The sequence below is a fragment of the Helicoverpa zea genome, chromosome 21 (genome assembly GCF_022581195.2).
Source record: "Helicoverpa zea isolate HzStark_Cry1AcR chromosome 21, ilHelZeax1.1, whole genome shotgun sequence".
Taxonomy (NCBI): domain Eukaryota; kingdom Metazoa; phylum Arthropoda; class Insecta; order Lepidoptera; family Noctuidae; genus Helicoverpa; species Helicoverpa zea.
This window is the reverse complement of record NC_061472.1, coordinates 9,791,576-9,810,511: the sequence shown is the minus strand read 5'-3', so window position 1 is coordinate 9,810,511 and position 18,936 is coordinate 9,791,576. Positions and strand designations below refer to the sequence as shown.

The 18,936-nt window shown below is 35.2% G+C and overlaps 1 protein-coding gene across 3 annotated transcripts; it reads right to left on the bottom strand.

The window, feature by feature from the left end:
* Positions 1 to 6,802: 6,802 nt before the first annotated feature.
* Positions 6,803 to 17,746, bottom strand: LOC124640921 (chitinase A-like). Of its 3 annotated transcripts, none has more exons than XM_047178881.1 (2): positions 17,563 to 17,746; positions 6,803 to 8,632 (listed from the first exon to the last, which is right to left on the bottom strand). In XM_047178881.1, exon 2 carries the CDS (start codon positions 8,622 to 8,624, stop codon positions 6,957 to 6,959), a length of 1,668 nt encoding a protein of 555 aa, XP_047034837.1. In that variant the 5' UTR covers positions 8,625 to 8,632; positions 17,563 to 17,746; the 3' UTR covers positions 6,803 to 6,956. The 3 variants fall into 3 exon arrangements, with proteins under 3 accessions (XP_047034837.1, XP_047034836.1, XP_047034839.1); XM_047178880.1 differs by having other exon boundaries at positions 17,570 to 17,746; XM_047178883.1 differs by lacking the exon at positions 17,563 to 17,746 and adding an exon at positions 17,100 to 17,249.
* Between the last annotated feature and the right edge of the window lie 1,190 nt (positions 17,747 to 18,936).

The window sequence follows — 18,936 nt, the reverse complement described above, 5'->3', positions numbered from 1 at the left end:
ATGCCCCATGACCTTTAAGACATAATTAGTTATTTTCAATCAGATTTCTGAATGATGACTATAAAATGTTGTATATAAATAACTTCAATAAAATAACTTTTACAAGGTACTGGCCTACTATTTTAGTTATATTATAAAATAAAAAATATTAACTATTTTGACTCTCACGAAATTACCATAACTATGATTGTTCTAAACTGAGCGGTTGGCGCGAAACTCACTTTTTATCTATACAGCATTTGTACGGAACCCTCGGTGCGCGAGTCCGACTCGCACTTGGCCGGTTTATTTTTATATTATTAACACTTGTTTTTAAAGAACGTTAGAGTATCTTCCAAAGTCAATTTCATTTAAAAGTAAGTATTGTATTTTATGATCTCACGTCTTGTTAGCATACTAAACTCGTTTTATTTATTTAAACAAAAAATCTGCACACAGGTTTTCGTTGTCCAATAAACTTAAAGACGAACCATACGTTTTGTATTAGGTCGTATTTTCTAAAGCCTTGAGGAAATTGTTACTAACCTATGTATGTAGGACACCCATCCACAAATCGACCGCGCCAAATTGGTTAAGCTGTGCAGCTCTTACTTAGCCACTCCCCTTTCCTCCATTACAAGACTTTTCACAACACAGTTTCGTGGACCTCAAGGAAAGTTGACTTTGAAAGAGGCTTAACAAACTGAAGAAAACTACAAATGTTGTTTCAGTCTACAAACTCTCAATTACTATGTTTTTTTGTCGACTCTCCCTAGTACATATAATCGATTAGCTCACATCATTGCAAGAAACAGGATAAACAGACTCACAATATAATTGATATTGATTATTGTTTTGAAGACGAGTAGGTACTGCATCGATATTGAATAGATTCAAGGCTGATAATGTTGCTAAGAATATTCTTAGTTATCCTGAACATTGTTGGTCTGGAATGATTCAGTAGAAAGAGCATTTAATACGCCTTTTATGGACTTGGTTGAGGGAAATTTCTGTGTTACCTGGCTGCAAATAAGACCAGCGTTTTAGATAGAGCTACTGCCTATTCTGACCACTTTAATAATCAGTTTACGTCTAACAGTAACTATACTTGTTCGTAATGTTTTGAAAAATAGTACACTTATTTTGATAAGTTCTCTGTGCAATTGAAAATGTATAAGACCCCTTAAACTTGCCCTTGAACTTGAAACCTTTGCTTAGAAAGCGTATCCCTCGATCCTCATCACAACATGATTTAATGAGCCGATTTTTGGCAACCCTCACATATTTATAGCCCTAAAAAAAAATTAACTATATTTTCCTTACTTCCAAAAATTTACCACACAATAAACGCCTATCTAAGCTAAGCACATATACATATAAAGCTTGTACCACATTGGTGACAAACAAACTGAATACTTAGGTACACACACAAATAAAATGCCGTTACTTGATCCGTACAGTTGACACACCGGTATGAACTCGTTCGCTGTGGGGCCATGAAGACCGCGAGTTTATTCGCGGGTAAGGTTTGTTAACCTTTGTTGTGTAGTGATTTTAAAGAAGTACCATTTTGTTCAGGTTTTTTGGGAGTTATTGTGTTTGGTGGGTTAATTTTTGAAAAAAAAATGAAAAAATATAAGCTACGTTATCATCATACTAACCCTTAGAAGGTAAGCACTGGCAGATTAGATTTAACGCTCAGAATAATAAAACTATTAGAACATAAAACTTATACAAATGACATATCAGCTATAACAGCCGTAGGCCTTGTTTTATTTGCCCCAATTTACCTTTATCCGCGAAGGCCTATTTTCATAAAGAAGTCAGACACTGTGCAGAATTCAACATTTTTTAACAAAAGAGATGTTCAATGCTATCGCCAAATTTCTTTCATGATTAGGCAGTAGCAAAGTTATTTCTGCATAACTTTAATTTATATAGAGTTTTTCATAAAATATTTTTTTGACTAAACCTTTTGCACATCCCCTTTCTTCAACTGCCAAGTTAAGAATGCAGTTAAAGTTGTATTACAAGTTATTATCAGAATATTGTCCCCTGCATCGCGGGATCACATAAATATGTACTTTACATAAGTACTTAATGTGATTTCAGATGCCGTTACACCGATTACGTCCGATAATTTTAGTCAATTTGCGAGAAACAGGTGGAGCGATAAAAATACTTTTTGGACAGGAAAGCTTGCTTGTTTTGGTTATACTTTTTCGTTTTTATACGATTTCTGTTTTGATTGGGTGTAAGTTAGTAAAACGTTGGGGTCATTTATTTGAGAAAAGTCAAGGAATGTAACTTGACAAATAGAAAATTACCACACGTTCTTTGAAGAACAATAAAACTACTTTAGGTAGTAGCTATTATTACAAAGAGTTTTTTTGTTTCTTTGTAGTAGGTACTTTTTTCTAGTACTTTCGAAGCCTGGGCTACTGGACTAATTGGAAAAAATATTAACATTAAAAAGCTACACTATCCCCGAATGACAAGTTTTACTACCACGTATCCCGAGAAACGGCTAAATTAACCGATTATATTTGAATACAATTTTAACTAGAAATGGGTTCGATAAATCTGTTACTGTTTTAATTTTATGGATAGGTGACCACCATTCATTAATTTCACAATAACAATCATATTTGTACCTATGTTTCAACTTACCCCACATGTCTACTCGCCTATTTCCTAGCCACATCTATTCGATTGTCACAAGCCCAAGCTTTTTGTTAGCATACCTACTAACATAGTTCAATGCATTAATAACCTTATTAAATAAATTATAGTGTCGTCTTTTGATCTACAGTTTTGATCTTGTTTACAGTGAAAGCGTAATTAAAATTAATGAATGAATAATGTAGGTGTTGGGTAGATCTTCCGTTAGTAATAAAATCTAGATTTTAAGGTACATAAAATATTTTGAATTTTTAATTCATTCATTTAAAAAAATCAAGTCATATAGTAATAATTTATAAAGTTATACCTTGTACCTACCGGCTGTCAGTGAACAACTTCGGCAGTTGTTACGACAGAAGCCAGTAAGTCTGACAGCCAGTCTTACCAAGAGGTATTGGACTGCCCGGACCTAGGTTGAGGAGGTCAGGCAATCGCTCCTTGTACTCAGCTGCATCCGGTTATACTGGCCCGGAAGATGATGACCTTGTACCTAGATCATCACTCTTTTGGTTATTTAGTTTTTCTGTATTTTCACACTCACTACCTTTTGCCAGCAGTCTTACCCGCGTTGCGTGGGAACTACTGAAAACAAACTACATAACTGAGAGTAAAAATTAGATCCAGTATTATTTTTAATAATTTATCTTAAAAAATTGAGTTGATAAATATCTAGTGCAGGTCTTAAGTTTGGTATAAAAAACAAATTCTTAGATTTACCTATTACTGAACATAGAACATTTCTAGAAATACAATTAGTGAAATGAATAACAATAGCGATTATTATATTTTGTTACATTAGAAGTAAAATTAAATCTTAGTTTTGCGTGTTCATTACAATACTTTGTGTTCACTAGGTTTTTCAGCGGTTTCATCTGCACTTTAACAGAAATTACCTTATCTATGCACATAGATGTTTCACTGAATCTGTACCGAATTTAATCTTAATAAGGTTAGAAGTAACCAGTTAGTTTTTGATATAGGAATAAGCTATAGATATTACTGCTAAGTTTCATCAAAATGTGTTCAGTTGTGAAAAATTAACAAACATACACATACACAAACTGAAGATTTTTATAATAAAGACTAGCTTCCGCCCGCGGCTTCGCCCGCGAAGAGTACGGTTATATCGCGTTTCCAAGAGAATTCTTCAAAAGTCCGGGATAAAAACTATCCTATGTTTTTTCTCAAGGACAACTCTATCTCTGTACCAAATTTTATTAAAATCTGTTCAGTAGTTTAGACGTGAAAGCGTGACAGACAAACAGACAGAGTTACTTTCGTATTTAGAGTTACTTTCGCATTTATTTCATAAGATTATAATGTTTCTACAAAACTGGTTTTCTAGTTAACCTAAACAGTTTTTGAAGGTCAAATAGTTTGCGTACTATAGTTGTACCCTAGGGAGTTATCTTAAATCTTAGATGTTCACAGCTCTAAGGAATGCATAAATTAGAATAAATCTATGTTAACAAGTGCTTGGGTTTGTAAAATTACTTGTTTTCAAGATAAATCGTTCTATTGTTGTTAGTTTAAAATGTAATGTTTTAGTAAAGGTAAGATAGTATTCAAAATCTGGTGTAGTTGCCTAATCTTGCATATAAATTGATAAAAATACTTAACTGGAGCTGAAATAGGTAGATCTTGTCTTACAGTATAAACTACAAAAAAACCGGTTCAGTACCGATGCATAAAACGGACAAAAAATCACGTTCGTTGTATGGGAGCCCCCTAAAATATTTAATTAAATCTAGTTTTCAGTATTTGTTGTTATAGCGGCAACAACAATACATCATCTGTGAAAATTTCAGCTCTCTAACTATCACGATTCATGAGATACAGCCTGGTGACAGACGGACGGACGGACGGACGGACAGAGGAGCGAAAACAATAGGTCCCGTTTTACCCTTTGGGTACGGAACCCTAAAACATCCAAATACTTACCAATTTTATCATTACCAAACTCATTATCTACTGCAAGCGGCTTCACCTGCATCCCGTGGAAACTACTTCAGGCAACCGCTTCAAATGTAGCCTCCTCATAGAGCCTTATTTGATAAATAAGTCATCAACACTAGGAGAATTATCAAATAGTTTCAACAGGCCCTGAGATTAGTGCATTAGCAAACAAACACACTTCAGCAGCAGTTTAATATAATATAATGTCGGGACACCTTTTCACACACGGTCGGTTAGCCCCATGCTAAGTTATTAATAAACTTGTGTTATGGGTGCTAACACAACTAATAAACTACATATAGCAACATATATACATATTTATAAATACATATTAAAACACCCAGACAGCCAACAAGCATACTCATCACACAAATGTTGACCGAACCGGGAATCGAACCCGGGACCTCAGGTTCGGCATGACCATTGCGCGATCGAGGTTGAAAGCAGGAAAAATGCTTCTACCTTCTCTAATCTACTCACTGCAATTTTCAAACAATGCTCAAAAATATTCATGACCAACCCACGTGTTTCTCAGAAGGTCTGATATGCATCAAATTCTAATGAGATCTGTTGGATGCGCGCGCGCACAATATGATGTATCATCGTCATGTCCCGTAATACCGCACAATAGAAGTGTATAGTCTGGTTTATATCGATCGTATCTGTTTAGCCTAGTGACCTTAGGAAGTATGTGATTATAATGATCTGTTAACAGAGAAGTTTTATGGTTTTCTATCTATCGCCCGCGGTTTGTCTGACGTCCCGAGGGAACTACTTCCAGGATAAATCGTAGTCTTTATTTTAGCAGATTTATAAGTTACGCTGGCTGTTATTCCGCGGTTTCTCTCACATCCTGGGGGAGCTACTTTCTGTATCCGGACAAAATACTGCCTATGTTACTCGGGGAAAAGGGCTCGGAGGATGTTACTCGGGAATAGTCCAGGTTTCGAGTCTTAAGGGTAAATAAACATACAAAATCTAGGTATTAGAAAAAATATATGTTGTATTAGTATAGATTACTGCCATAGTTTTTGCGTGAAAGATAAACTAACATCCATACCATAGCTATAAGTAGGAAATATTCATTTCTCCTATATGATTGAAACGTACTCCACCATCATGAATCAGTACATGCTATTATGTGAATCAACATAAATCTTTACCTGTACTCACCACTAAGCTTGATCACCAGGTCTCCTCATCCACTCCCAGCTCGCTATCAGCGAGAATATTATTCCCACATTTGCTTTCTAGTTGGCGCAATGTTTACCATGACGGACTGCTGAACAGAGGATTCCGGGTGCCATTCCCGGCACGGTCAATATTATTTGTGTAACTTACACATTTGGGGGCTAACCAACCGTCTGTAAAATTATATACTTCATCATCATCACCACCCCAGTCTTAAGACGTCAATACTCCCATTGTTTTCCTTCATACTCACACTCTGAAATCAATACATCTATCTTCTGGAAATAGAACCCGCTACAAGCTGCGGCTATTCAAGTACAGTATGTCCAAAAATAAAACTAGATTGACGATATTCCATCATTCGCACATCCCATTTGATCAAGTTACAAAATTGTCTTTGAGTAAAATTAAGTATGTATGTCAAATAGGAGTTACTACCAGAAAATATAAATAGTTACGTACATTTAGTTATTGTCGACGGAATACATATAAATCGAAGGTTGAAGGCATCTAACTATGATTAATTTGGTGATTACAAAACTCAGCTACTATGAACAAGAGTTTCAAGGTTCAAATAAAGAGGAAGAATCCTGAAATCTATGTTCAGCCTATATTAAAATTTATTCCTAAACTCAAAATACTTACGAGTGATAGTCACGAGAGGAAAGTTTTTAAGAGCAACATTTTTAAAACTAGACTTATTGATGTTACTAACGAGGTCAAATGCATTATTTATCGATTAAGATGAAAAATAATATTTATAAAAGGAAATATTTCTCTAGAAATCAAAATTATTCAAATTAGAGAGTTTTAGCTATTATAGTATTTATAAATAATATTATAGTATATATAGTATTTATAAATAAACTTTATACCTAACCAAAATCGGGTTCTCGTATAAGCTCATAAATAAATATTGTCATAATACAAACCTTTAAATTCGCAATAACTCAAGATTATCCTATATCAAAGGAAAGTAAATAAAATCCACAAATAGTATTTTATAATAATTTTATATTACTTACAATTACACAAATTCAGTCGCTCAACATTTTTTTAATATTATGTAAATAAGATTTGAGACATTTCGCCTAAAACTAAACTTACAATTACGATCACATTTTAAACACAAAACTAGCACATTTTTTTTACGCACTGTTTCCAAGACCCATATTCATGGCATTTAGTATATCACCATTGTCAGCATCTATTTCCCAAGCGAACAGACCACCTAGCTTATTATTCCTTACATATTTGGCCTTCTCAATTGTCGATCTGGCATCATCATATGTAATTAGGTCACCAGTTTCCTTCCTAAATACGTAAGGTGCTTGAGCCACTTTGTCATAATGGTACTCCCACTTGCCTTGAGCAATTTCGTTGGCTATCTCTCTGTAGTCCACTACACCATCCTGCCAGGTACCTTTGACCGGGCCAGTGGCTACACCAGTGAATGGGTTTCCGTCTTTGTAACCGTTGACTCCAGTCCAACCACGGCCGTACATAGCTACACCAACGACGATTTTCTTAGGGCTGACTCCCTGAGCCAACAGGAATTTGACACCGAAGTCAGTTGTGTAAGTCTCCTTGGGGTTCCAGGCGGGAGCGTGCAGGGCAGCTTGGTGGCCAAGAGTGTCGTTTGACCAAGCTCCCTTGAAGTCGTAGCTCATCAAGAAGATGTGGTCCATGTACTGCTGAGCCGCTTTGTAGTCTACTACCTGAATCTTGTCCCAACCAGAGCTGATGGCTGAAGTCAGTTCGTATTTCTTTCCAGTCTTGGCAGACAGCTCGTTAAGCATCTCTCTCAGTTCCTTCATCAGCTCGACGTAGATGTGACCGTCATCAGGGCTACCGAGATCAGGGTTAGCGCCCTTACCACCAGGGAACTCCCAGTCAATGTCCACTCCATCAAAGAATTTCCAGGTTTCAAGGAAGTCCTTCACAGAGTCAACGAAGCGCTTCCTCTTAACCTTGTCAGTGAAGAAGAAGAATGGATCAGCCAGGGTCCAACCACCAACGGAAGGTAAGATCTTCAGGTCAGGTCTTGCCTGTTTCAACATCATCAGCTGTCCGAAATTACCCTTGTAGGGTTCGTTCCAGGACGCCAGACCCTTTTGTGGTTTCTGAAGAGCTGCCCAAGGGTCGTGAATCGATACTTTGAAGTCCTCCCTGCCACTGCAGGATCGTTGCAGAGCTTGGAAGCTGCCTTCGATTTCTTTCAAACTGTCGTTGATGCCATCTCCACCGCAGATTGGGATGAAACCGTACAGAAGATGGGTAAGATTCGGGATGGGTACGCGGTCGACGGGGAACTTCCTGGGGTAGACGCCCCATTCGACGAAGTAAGCGCCAACAACCTTGCCAGAAGTCTGCTTGAAGGGCTTGTTCCTCTCTCCGATAGAGTAGTCCAAGGGTGGCAAGTGGCTACCGTCAGTATCGGCAACCACTATCTCAGTAGATTCGCTGTAGCTACATCCATCAGCGTTGCAGAGTTCTACTTTCATTTGGTATCTACCACCCTTCTTAACCTTGAAGGCCGCTGAGGTGGCGCTGCCGGCTCCAGACCAGAACTCCTTATCATTCAGAAGAACCCTGGATTTGTCTGCTGGATCACCGGACCAGACGTTCCATGTGACGGAGACATCGGCAGCATCTTTCTTGGTAACTAGCTGGTTGTAGGCGGTGGCTGCTTGGTTTACTTCAATGATCGCGAAAGTGCGTTCCCCCCAGCCGAGGGACGGCTTCCCCGGCGGTGCGCACGCGGCGGTCGCGAGCAGCCCCGCGCCGATGACTAACGCCAGCATCGGACGTCCCATAACCGGTTCTAAAAAAATAAATACGAAAAAATTGGACACAAACTTCTCATTAAAGAGCTGAGTTTGAACTGGAGTTGCATCTGAGTGGTATCTTTTATATACGGATCGTATTGTAGGCCAACCGCTAACATACTGGGCCCGCATTGTATGGAATACCGATATCACAGTGATTTTGATTCGTAATAATAATCGTTAGCACAATTTTCTATCCCGGTCAGTAGGTCGGTCAAGGTGACTATTGTTTTTAATTGTTTACTTTTATTGTTGTTTATCAAACGTGAAAGACGTACCGTTTAGCTAAACTACTGATTCACTGTACTTTGGAAGTTGTATATCGAGAGCATGTTATGACACCTCTTAATTTGTGATCATATTAAGATAAGTTTCGTTAATATTAAACAAACGTTGTTTGCGACGAATTTGTGATCTCTGTTACTGACAGATATAAAGTAAGTGACAGAAACAGTCAGAAAACTATGGATGGTCTATGAAACTAGTCTATGCAACAAAAAGGTTACAATATATATATTTTTGTCCTTGGAAACTACTAAGAAATGTTAATGACTTTAATAACTATTTTTGTTATATTCGCTCAACTGATAATTCCTTAAAATTGAGTGGTTTTCCTTCATCACAATTTTTTTGAACCATCTCAAGAATTATACATAATTTTCCAAGCAAATCCACAGGCTGCACGAGTCGATTATCGTTAATGTATTAAATATCAGTGTCATTGTCATCTCTTAATGAGTCATTACTATTAGTCGTTTGTTGTTATAACATATACTTTATGTTGTGAAAAATAATAGTTTTTTTTCTTTTAGCCTATACAGTCCCACTGCCGGGCATGAGCCTTCTAATTCTGTATTCACGACTCCCTCTCTAATGATATCTCCATCTCTTCCGGGGTCGTAAAAATATAATAAAAATTAAGGCTTGGTTTATTTCTTAGGGTTTTTCCAGGAGACCTTATTTCTGTACTCGGGCACAATATAGTCTATGTTGATCGGGGAAAGTCTGACTTTCTAATAATACTGCAAAAAAAAATCTAATTGGTTCAGTAGGCTTTCGAGTAAAAATAGACAGTGAAATGTTTCCTCTTTATTACAATATTAGCACAGTTATAGTCTGTGTTGAGATAGATTAAAAGCTAGGGACAATCGTAGTCATCCTAGTCCACATAGTTCCTTTAAAAAGCCGGTAACACCGGGGAAAAAAGTTAATAGTTAATTATTACAAAGTAAATAATACCCCTTAAGTAATCACCCGCATACAAAAATCCTGTATTTGGCAATGTGAAGAATTCAACATCACAGGTTTTCATATGACAGTTATGATTGAAGAATTTCCAAGATAAGATAAACTGCAATCAAGTATTGTTGACAAATAACTCGCACATTGCATTATGCAGTCATTGAAATATCGACTTTGAGAAGTAGTGATAAGGTTGTAAATTAAATGGTGGTTAGGCTCTAGAATTTTGTAGAAGATTAGTCTGTGTTTATTGACTTGTTATAATGTAGCGGTTTTTAATTATGTGTTTACATTTATATGAACATTTTATCCTAAGGATGAGATTGAAAAGCAATGGTGTAGGTAATTTATTTTTAACTCTATAAATATAAATAAAAAACTTAGACTGCTAGTGCTTACATTGGAGTTAAGTAGTACGTAGCATTAATTGAACTCATAATGAGGAAGATTCCTATTTACTATTAAAAAGAGTGAAAATAGTTAATCACTTATTTTTATCAGACTTTAAAAAATTTGGTTCTTAATTTGACCTGTCTGTATGTTTGGCTCTCAACTTTGGTTGAACCGATTTTGATGCGGTTTTAGCACAGTATTTCACAGATTTAGAAAAAGGTTATAAGATAGTTTTGAAGTCGTTTTAATTTTTTTGTTACAAGTTTTTAAGCGCAATACTTTTTACTTCTTGAAAGAAAATGTATAAAAATTAGGGATACACCAACAGTTGGAGTAGTGTACGATAGTCACTTTAATAAGGTAAGTAGGTACTTCATGTGGTCATATACCACAAAAGTGCATTGAACTGGTCATCAGCAAATAGCCTATTTTCCTTCTCAACTATGACTATAATATGGGTAAGTTTGTGACTCAATTCTTAACTCAGACATAATGAAAAATAAATAGACATGTTGACCTAATTTGACAATGACTAACTTAAAGTTTTTTTTTTCCTTTACTTTGTGAAAGGAAACAGGCCAAGTGTGAATCGGACTCATGCACGAGGGGTTCCGTACAAAAATCACGTTTGTTGTATGACAGCCACATAAAATATTTATTTTAATCTAGTTTTCTTTTTTATTTATTATAGCGGCATATAACAGAAATGCATTATCCAGTAAATTTTTGCTCTGTAGCTATTATAGTTCAAGAATTACAGCCTGGTGGCAGACGGACAAACGGACACGAAAGTCTTCTTTGTACGGAACCCTAAAAACGATGTTTATTTAACTTCTCTCGACGTTAAAAGGGTTCTCTTTTAATATTGTTTTGTTTTCAAGAATTTTTGTTTTGTTTTAACAATATTTTTCTTTGCAAATTGAGGTCAACTTTACTCTCACTTTAAATAATAACTTTCTTTTAAAAAATAAACGAGGCTACCTACTGTTTGATTTTATTTTGTTATTTTAGGTCATTTGCTGTTTTTCACGTATTTTTTATATTGAATTTTTATTTGTCCATAGATCTGAAATATATTGTCTAGTTTTTGGCTGTCAGAAAAACAATATGAAAACCAAAACTATCTACTTCTATTATTACATCCAAAAATCTATCGATATAAAACCAATCACTATCATAAAAAATAACTAGGGCACACTCTAATCTCAATTCAAAACAATGCATCATAAATGGATTAGCAAAAAATCTGTTACATTTTTTTTATAGCTGGCAACATTTGCATACAATGCGAAAGCTTTATAATCTGTGGTCGTATTTTTGAGGTTATTGACTCCGTAAAGAGGTTATAGTGACCGGTGCAAGGGTAATGTTAAGTTGTCTTGGATCATTTAAACTACTGGAGCTGCATTGAGCACAAATCTGTATGCGAAAGTCAATTTACACGTGGGGAAACGCAATACAAAGTAGTGACAGTTTGCTCATGTATATGAGATTATTATTGCTTTATGAAATCGTTACAGGCACATGACAAAATTTTCAAAAAGCATATACTTTACTTAACCACTTACTACCATAAAATGATATAATTATAAAGACCACTAGGTATGTCTGAAATACATTTGACACTGTCAAAAAAATAAAGACGTTATTTTATTTTATTGTCCCTACGACAACTTGCTCAAAGATAGTCATACATGTCATTGGTTGATAGTACATTCGAGCATGAGCGTCTAAGCGGTTCTCTTTCGCAATGGGGAAGCCACGGTAATTACGTATCCAGTTCATTCAGCGCTCTAAGTGTTAAGGTAAGTTTACACAGAATGGATGTTTTGGTATGCGCTGTTGCATAAGTGATGTTGGCCGTTTAGAATGCAAAATAAATGATAATGGCGTACAAGTTTCGGTTTTAATGTGTACAGCATTTTGGGAATAAGTTGTTTTTTTACAAAATCATAATGAACTTGAGCCTGTTCAGAAAGGATATCCAATCTTATTTGCAAAAATGTATTTGTGTGCATTTGAATGTGTTTTGCACTGAATCTCCTTTTAACTAATTTATAAATAGCGTATCTATCGACAATAATTTATTTTGGAATTTAAATAATAAAGGTAGAATATTTCTTTTAGATTATTAGAGGATGAAGATGATATACTCTCATTTTACTTTCAAATGGACAATTAAAAACAGGTTATTTATTTTATTAAAAACTTAAAACTTTTATCTGGAAATACAACTTTCCATTTTAAACTATGACACATAATTACCATGAATTTGAAATAAACAGCCAATAAATAAAACAATAATGTCTCATTTTGTTTAAAATTATATCCTAAAGTGGTATAGTCGGTCATTGATTTTCTTTATTAAAACTATAAACATCCTTTCAATTTTAAGGAAAAAAGTATAAAAATATATCGACCTATATTTTTAAACAAATCGCTAATTTGCTCTAAGAGTCAAAAAGAGTAGTTTTCTTCCGAACGTTTTGTCATTTTACTAAAAAACTGGAAACATGCAAATTTTATAATTTTATTAAAAACCGATCAAGTGCGAGTCGCACTCGCACACTAAGGGTTTCGACCATCCATTCGCATATCCCTATTTTTTTTATTCCATTTTCACTATTTGTTTTTAAAGCGACAACAATAATACTATCATCTGTGATAAATTCGAGTGTCATGAACTGTGTCATGATAGGTCATGATATACAATTTGATGACAGATATACTTACCCTTAGACAGACCAAAGTTTTAATAATATGACTCCATGTTTCCTTTTAAGTAAGAAACCCTAAAAAGACCATTTCATTCCAAAACATTTCCAATCAATTATTTCTCCGATAGTTACTTGTAATTAATGTTTTTTTTATTTTCACTACACAACCAAAAATCCCGACAAACATTTAACAATACAAACAAGGATGCCAGCTAGTGGTACATTAATAATTCTAGCTGCAAATGGAATGTAGCGGATTAAGTTTGCCAACCTTTGCACTGCGAAATGTAAGCGATGCATTGTTGTGCACATTAGTGCTGCAGGGCTGGTGAGGGCGTTATTTTTTATGTTAAGTGTCTTAATTAAGTGATCTTATTCGTGGGAACTACTGCTTGTACCGGGATAAAATTTAGCCTGTGTTACTCGGGAAGATTGAGCTTTCGGACAGTCAAAGAATTTTTCAAATCGATTCAGTGGTTTCGGAGTATTTAAGATACAAAAAAAAAACAAAAAAGTTTCCTCTTTATTGGTAGGTAGACGACAAAACACAGTTGGTAGCTAATATACAAAAAAAAATGAGAACCGGGTCAACGACATGCATTGCATTCACGGAAGCTCACAGCTTGCATAGATGGTCATGGCCACCTATCCACGTGCTGACCGCAGCAAGGACAACTTAACCTTGATTGAAAGCCTCTTGTCGCGAATTTCAATAACCAAACCATCTATTGTTTTTCGATTGGAGATTGAAATATAATTTATTTGAAGCTAATGTCTTGACTCTTCTCCATGAGACCAACTTTTTGGAACCGTGCAACTAGTGTGACGTTTCATTGAAATAAAAAAAAACACTTTGACGTCGTCAAAATTCTATAGCCAATCGCAAGACTGCAGATAGGTCCATTATTGAAATTAGTTATTCCAATTTTGTGGTGGCAGCCCTGTAGCCGAAGCCGTTAGAGATTACAATTTGTATTCAAGAATTTACGATTAACGTGTATTTTAAGAATAATTTATGGAGCGTTTGTAACCTTTGAATAAGTGCAACTTGATATTATGTTAATTTTCTTTCTTGGGACCTTGTTATTAGGACCTTTCAGTTTTGATTCTGCCTCTAAATGTAGTGTAGGATTAGGGCTCACCTCCAATTATTTTAAAGCTGAAACTGTTATTTTTATGATTATACTTTTACAAAAATTTATTACGAAAATCATCATTATATAGGTAAGGGCCGACTTTTCAACCGCCTGATAATTTTTATCTGAAGACTATTTTTGGCACCTTTTGTATAGTATTGTTATATTTATTCCTCAAATAGAAGTTAACTGATGATTGAAAATCACACCTAAATTGAATCTCCATCATCACTGAATTCTTTTGTTTTGTCTGTGATAACTCACATTTGTTAGAATGATACAAATAAACTTTTCCGTGAAACATCCGTCGAGTAAACAATGCATTTTACCACTTTTAGCTTCCACAAACTCGCAGCCATAATTTAAATTTCTGTATAAATGTTATATTACTTTAAGTTGGTAGTCAAACTACACGAAATGTATTTATATTTAATTAAAAACTAACCGTTTTCCCGTGGTTTCACTCGTGTCCTGTGGGAATTACTGCCCATACCGGGAGAAAATATATCCTATGTTATTCAGGAAGATTGTAGTTCCAACAGTGAAATAGTTTTTCTAATCAGTTCAGTAGTTTCGTAGCTTTCAGGGTAAAAACAAACAAACAAAAAATATTTCCTTTTTATCATATTAGTATGGATTATATTTTATTTAAAAACTAACCTGTAACGGAATCACGTTTGGCCGACTGAGGGGAAACGACAAAATATGACATCTATAAATAAAACGTTTTTATTGTTTTACGGACATAATGGCTTTGGATATTTATGTTAGGAAAATACTAGGTTTTACTCAAAAGTTATGACCGTTTTATGCTGTGTTAGGATTCTAGATTACCCTAAAATGTACCTCCCCTTAGAGTTCGGAACTACTCTGCGCACCTAGATAAAAAGCAGCGTAAGTAGTCTTCCTCGATAAATGAGCTATACAACACTGAAAGATTTTTTTAAATCGGGCCAGTGGTTCCTAAGATAACCGAGGTGAATCGAACAAATTAAGAAACTCTAATAAGGAATATATTTTCTTCTATCAAAGTTATAACAACAATGCATCATCAGCCTATGTAATGACCTACAAAGGCCTATTTTCACAGACTAATAAGCATACTACTTTCGCACTCATTTACCTATCAGTCATTATTCCTGTGAATAAACTTTATTTACGATAAGCCATTTAATAGTCATACAAAAGAATCATAAGTGAATCACTGATTGCCAAATGATTTGGTAATATGTGGAAATACATAGATAAGTTATTGCACTAAGAAATAATACTAATCGAATAACAATTAATATTAAAAGTACATATAAGTGGTTGCTCATATAAAGAAGTTTGTGACTATGCAACAACCACACGAGTCGATCAATCATGAGGTCAAGCAACGCTTCCCGCGGTCAACCCGTAGATGGGTGACCATCTTGCCATGCTAAGTTACTCTATGTGTCTGAAGGCACGTTAAATTGGTGGGTCCTGGCTATCATATGAATATATTTGCTAAATAGTCGTTATGGGTTGTCAGAAGCTAGAGTCTGACAACCAGTCTTACCAAGGCGTATCGACTTCCCCGGGTAAAATAGTTTGAGGAAATCATATAGGCAGCCGCTATATTAAACAATAAATAATATATAAAATAAGTCTTACTCTAATTACTTAAACGAGTACCACCTTAATGAAATAAACAATACAAATGTTAACTCTAATACATTTGTCTAATATTAAAATAAAACAGTTAGTGCAATAATATATTCTAATCAATTTATAGCAAATAATAAAATTATAATAATAGTTACAAAACAAGCTTCCTCCTCTCTTCTACGTTGCCGTGCCCTACGGGGTCCATAATGTAGGTACTAAAATATCTTATGTAACACCTTCATGAAACTTATGGAGTGCAATAAAATATTGAAATTGAAATTAATTTGACGACCTCTGTGGCGCAAAGGTCACCAAGCCGGACTGCCGAATCTGAGGTCCCGGGTTCGATTCCCGGTTCGATCGACATTTGTGTGATGAGCATGCTTGTTGGTCGTGGTCTGGGTGTTACAATATGTATTTATAAATATGTATATATGTAGCTATATGTAGTTTATCAGTTGTGTTAGCACCCATAACACAAGTTAATTAATAACTTAGCGTGGGGCTAACCGACCGTGTGTGAAAAGAAAAAAAAAAAAAAAAAAAAAAAAAAAAAAAAAAAAAATTACAATAACTTAGATGGGGAAGAATTGCATATGGTTAGACTAGATTATTTTTTCCAACTATGATGGTGTCTAGCATAGTCGGGAAACAGGCTTTGAAAAAGGCTAGACAGGTGATTCGAGGTCTCAGAAATCAGTCTCAGGGATTCTCAAGAAATAAACTAACCTCTTTTCGCCAATCAGAATAACCTATCTGTGCTCTTAACTGCACATGTATTCAGTGCTAATTGGTATTTTGACATTTCCTAACTTAACTGATTGAAAATCACGCAAAGTTACCTAGATATACCAAGTTTAGAGAAGCAACTATGTAGGTACTTAATCCTTAAAGTTATATATATTTAAAAGGTAACGGATTTATCAAAGAAAACAGTGTATTTTTAAATTTAATTAGCTCAAGACGTTTGCATAAACAAAAATTCGGGGTCAACGGCCACTATTTATCGAGCATCGTTAAATGCACTTGGGCAAACATACTACTACAACCAAAAAATATTAATAGACCTTAGTACTTTGTAATAAGGTTGAAAATTGAATGGCAAAATGAGTTTCACTACAAAAACAGTGTACAAAGGATCCATGCTCTCGATTTGCGAAGGGACACGTAACGGCACAAAATAACGGTTAAACAATAAACGAAGTTCCAATTTTGAATCCCGCTTCGGAACAATTCGGATGGCGATCTCGCCCGATCCGAAACGACCCCGCGAAGATTGCGATCGTCTACTACGATTTTATTTCAAATTCGAATTTAGAAGGAACAATTTGAAAATGTTTTACCTGATTGGAATCGTTCGAGAGCTTCGGATGGTTTATGTCGACTCCACTTGACCTTTCAATATCTATTTTTAACTGAATTTAATTATTAAATTCTTAATTAAAATTAGTAATTTACTCAGAACTCATTTAATAGCAAGTACTACACTACTGACACTGATCTGTATTGATAATAACATTAATCAGATCGCAGATAATACGGTATTATCACGTTATTGATACCGTTCGGCTAACCTCGGGCTTCTTCGGCGAAATTCGGCACGCATTGTTTCCAATTCAAAATTGGAACTCGTGTGTCATAAAAGGGCAACACTTTCACGTGAAAATTCTTTTGTGGTGTTAATTTTTCGAAAGTGATTAGAAAATGCTATTCCTGCTTAATTTTATGATAAAACAAAAAATATACAAAAAATACCACTGAGATTTTTAACTATACAGAATTATAGAAATAATAGGGTAAACAAACCAATTACCGATCAAAATCAAAACTCAAAAAATAGGGTGTAAACACCAAATACCGTCACTGACTCTGACCCTTCAAAACACACTTTTTAAATACACAAGTTTTACGTATTTCACGTGTATCTAAGTCCGTAGCGTATCGGCGCAGCTGCGCCCGCGCACGCCTTCCCGATACTAATGCTAGTGCACAATAGTATTGTCCAGGAAAGCATCGTAAGGGCCCGAATTAGTATTGCACTCACGAATTAAAGCCTATGTCATGTGTTCTGTACTTTATAATGGGGCACACGAATTGAGGCGACTGGTTTTTTATTAGTGGCATTTGCTATGTGTATGAGTTTTTCTAGAATTTGTTTTTCTTTATGCTGATGTAAGGATTGTGTGTGTTAATGACTTGTATGACCGGTTTTTGCTCTTATGTGAAGACGAGTAAATAAACTGCTATCGTACAAGTAGGGAAAAGGTATAAACAGCGGTCAGTGTAGGATTATGATTAATGGAAAATTTTGATGAAATCAACACATTTTACGTTAAACGTAGCTAGTAATTAAACCGTTTTCTGCAATAAAAATGTATTTAGTACATTTGTGTTATCTCCGACTATTCAATCATCAATTCTGTGGAATAAAGATGGTGGTTTGGCATATTTTCTATATAAAAACGTCAAAACGACAAACATACTCGTAAAAATCTCTACTCAGATAAAAGTTAAGTTATAGTTAGTTATTGAAAAACCAGCCCTTAGGTGTGCAATTTCAGTACTTGTTACGTTATTTTGTTTTTACAGCTTCGACACAATCGTTTAACGTTTTTGTTCTCTACATTAATATTATCATAAAAAGCGGTACCTAACTAGATTAACAGAGTGCTAAGAATATTAAATAAACGCGTTAACTGTTGCACAATACAGGTCGTTCCGATCGGATGCGATCACGCGATCGCTATGTAATGCTCATTCATTCACGTAGGCCGTTAGTGTAAGCAGACAGATGTTTTATCAACATGCATCGTGTGTTATATATATGCAAAAGTAGCTGTCTGTATGTCAAGACATTATGGATTGACGGCTGATTTTTTTGGATGAAATTCGGAACCTGTCGGGGAGATAATAACGTCATGATATTAGGCTCATCTACTACTGACAAATTACAGGTACTTCAGTTTTCAATTACACGCCTAAAAACCTATGTCCTACCTGTTTCCACCAAAGGTTTCGTCAACGTCTTGTGAAACCCGGAAACAGTAGGCTTCCTCGATAAATGGGCTATCTAAAATTAAAAGAATTGTTCAAATAAATCAAGTAGTTTTTAAGATTAGGGCTTTCTAGCAAAAAACTTTAACTTTTTAACATCAGCATTGAATCATCTTTTTATAACAA

Excerpts from the sequence above, each read along its gene's own strand:
- LOC124640921 (XM_047178881.1), bottom strand. The coding sequence starts at position 8,624 with ATGGGACGTCCGATGCTGGCGTTAGTCATCGGCGCGGGGCTGCTCGCG.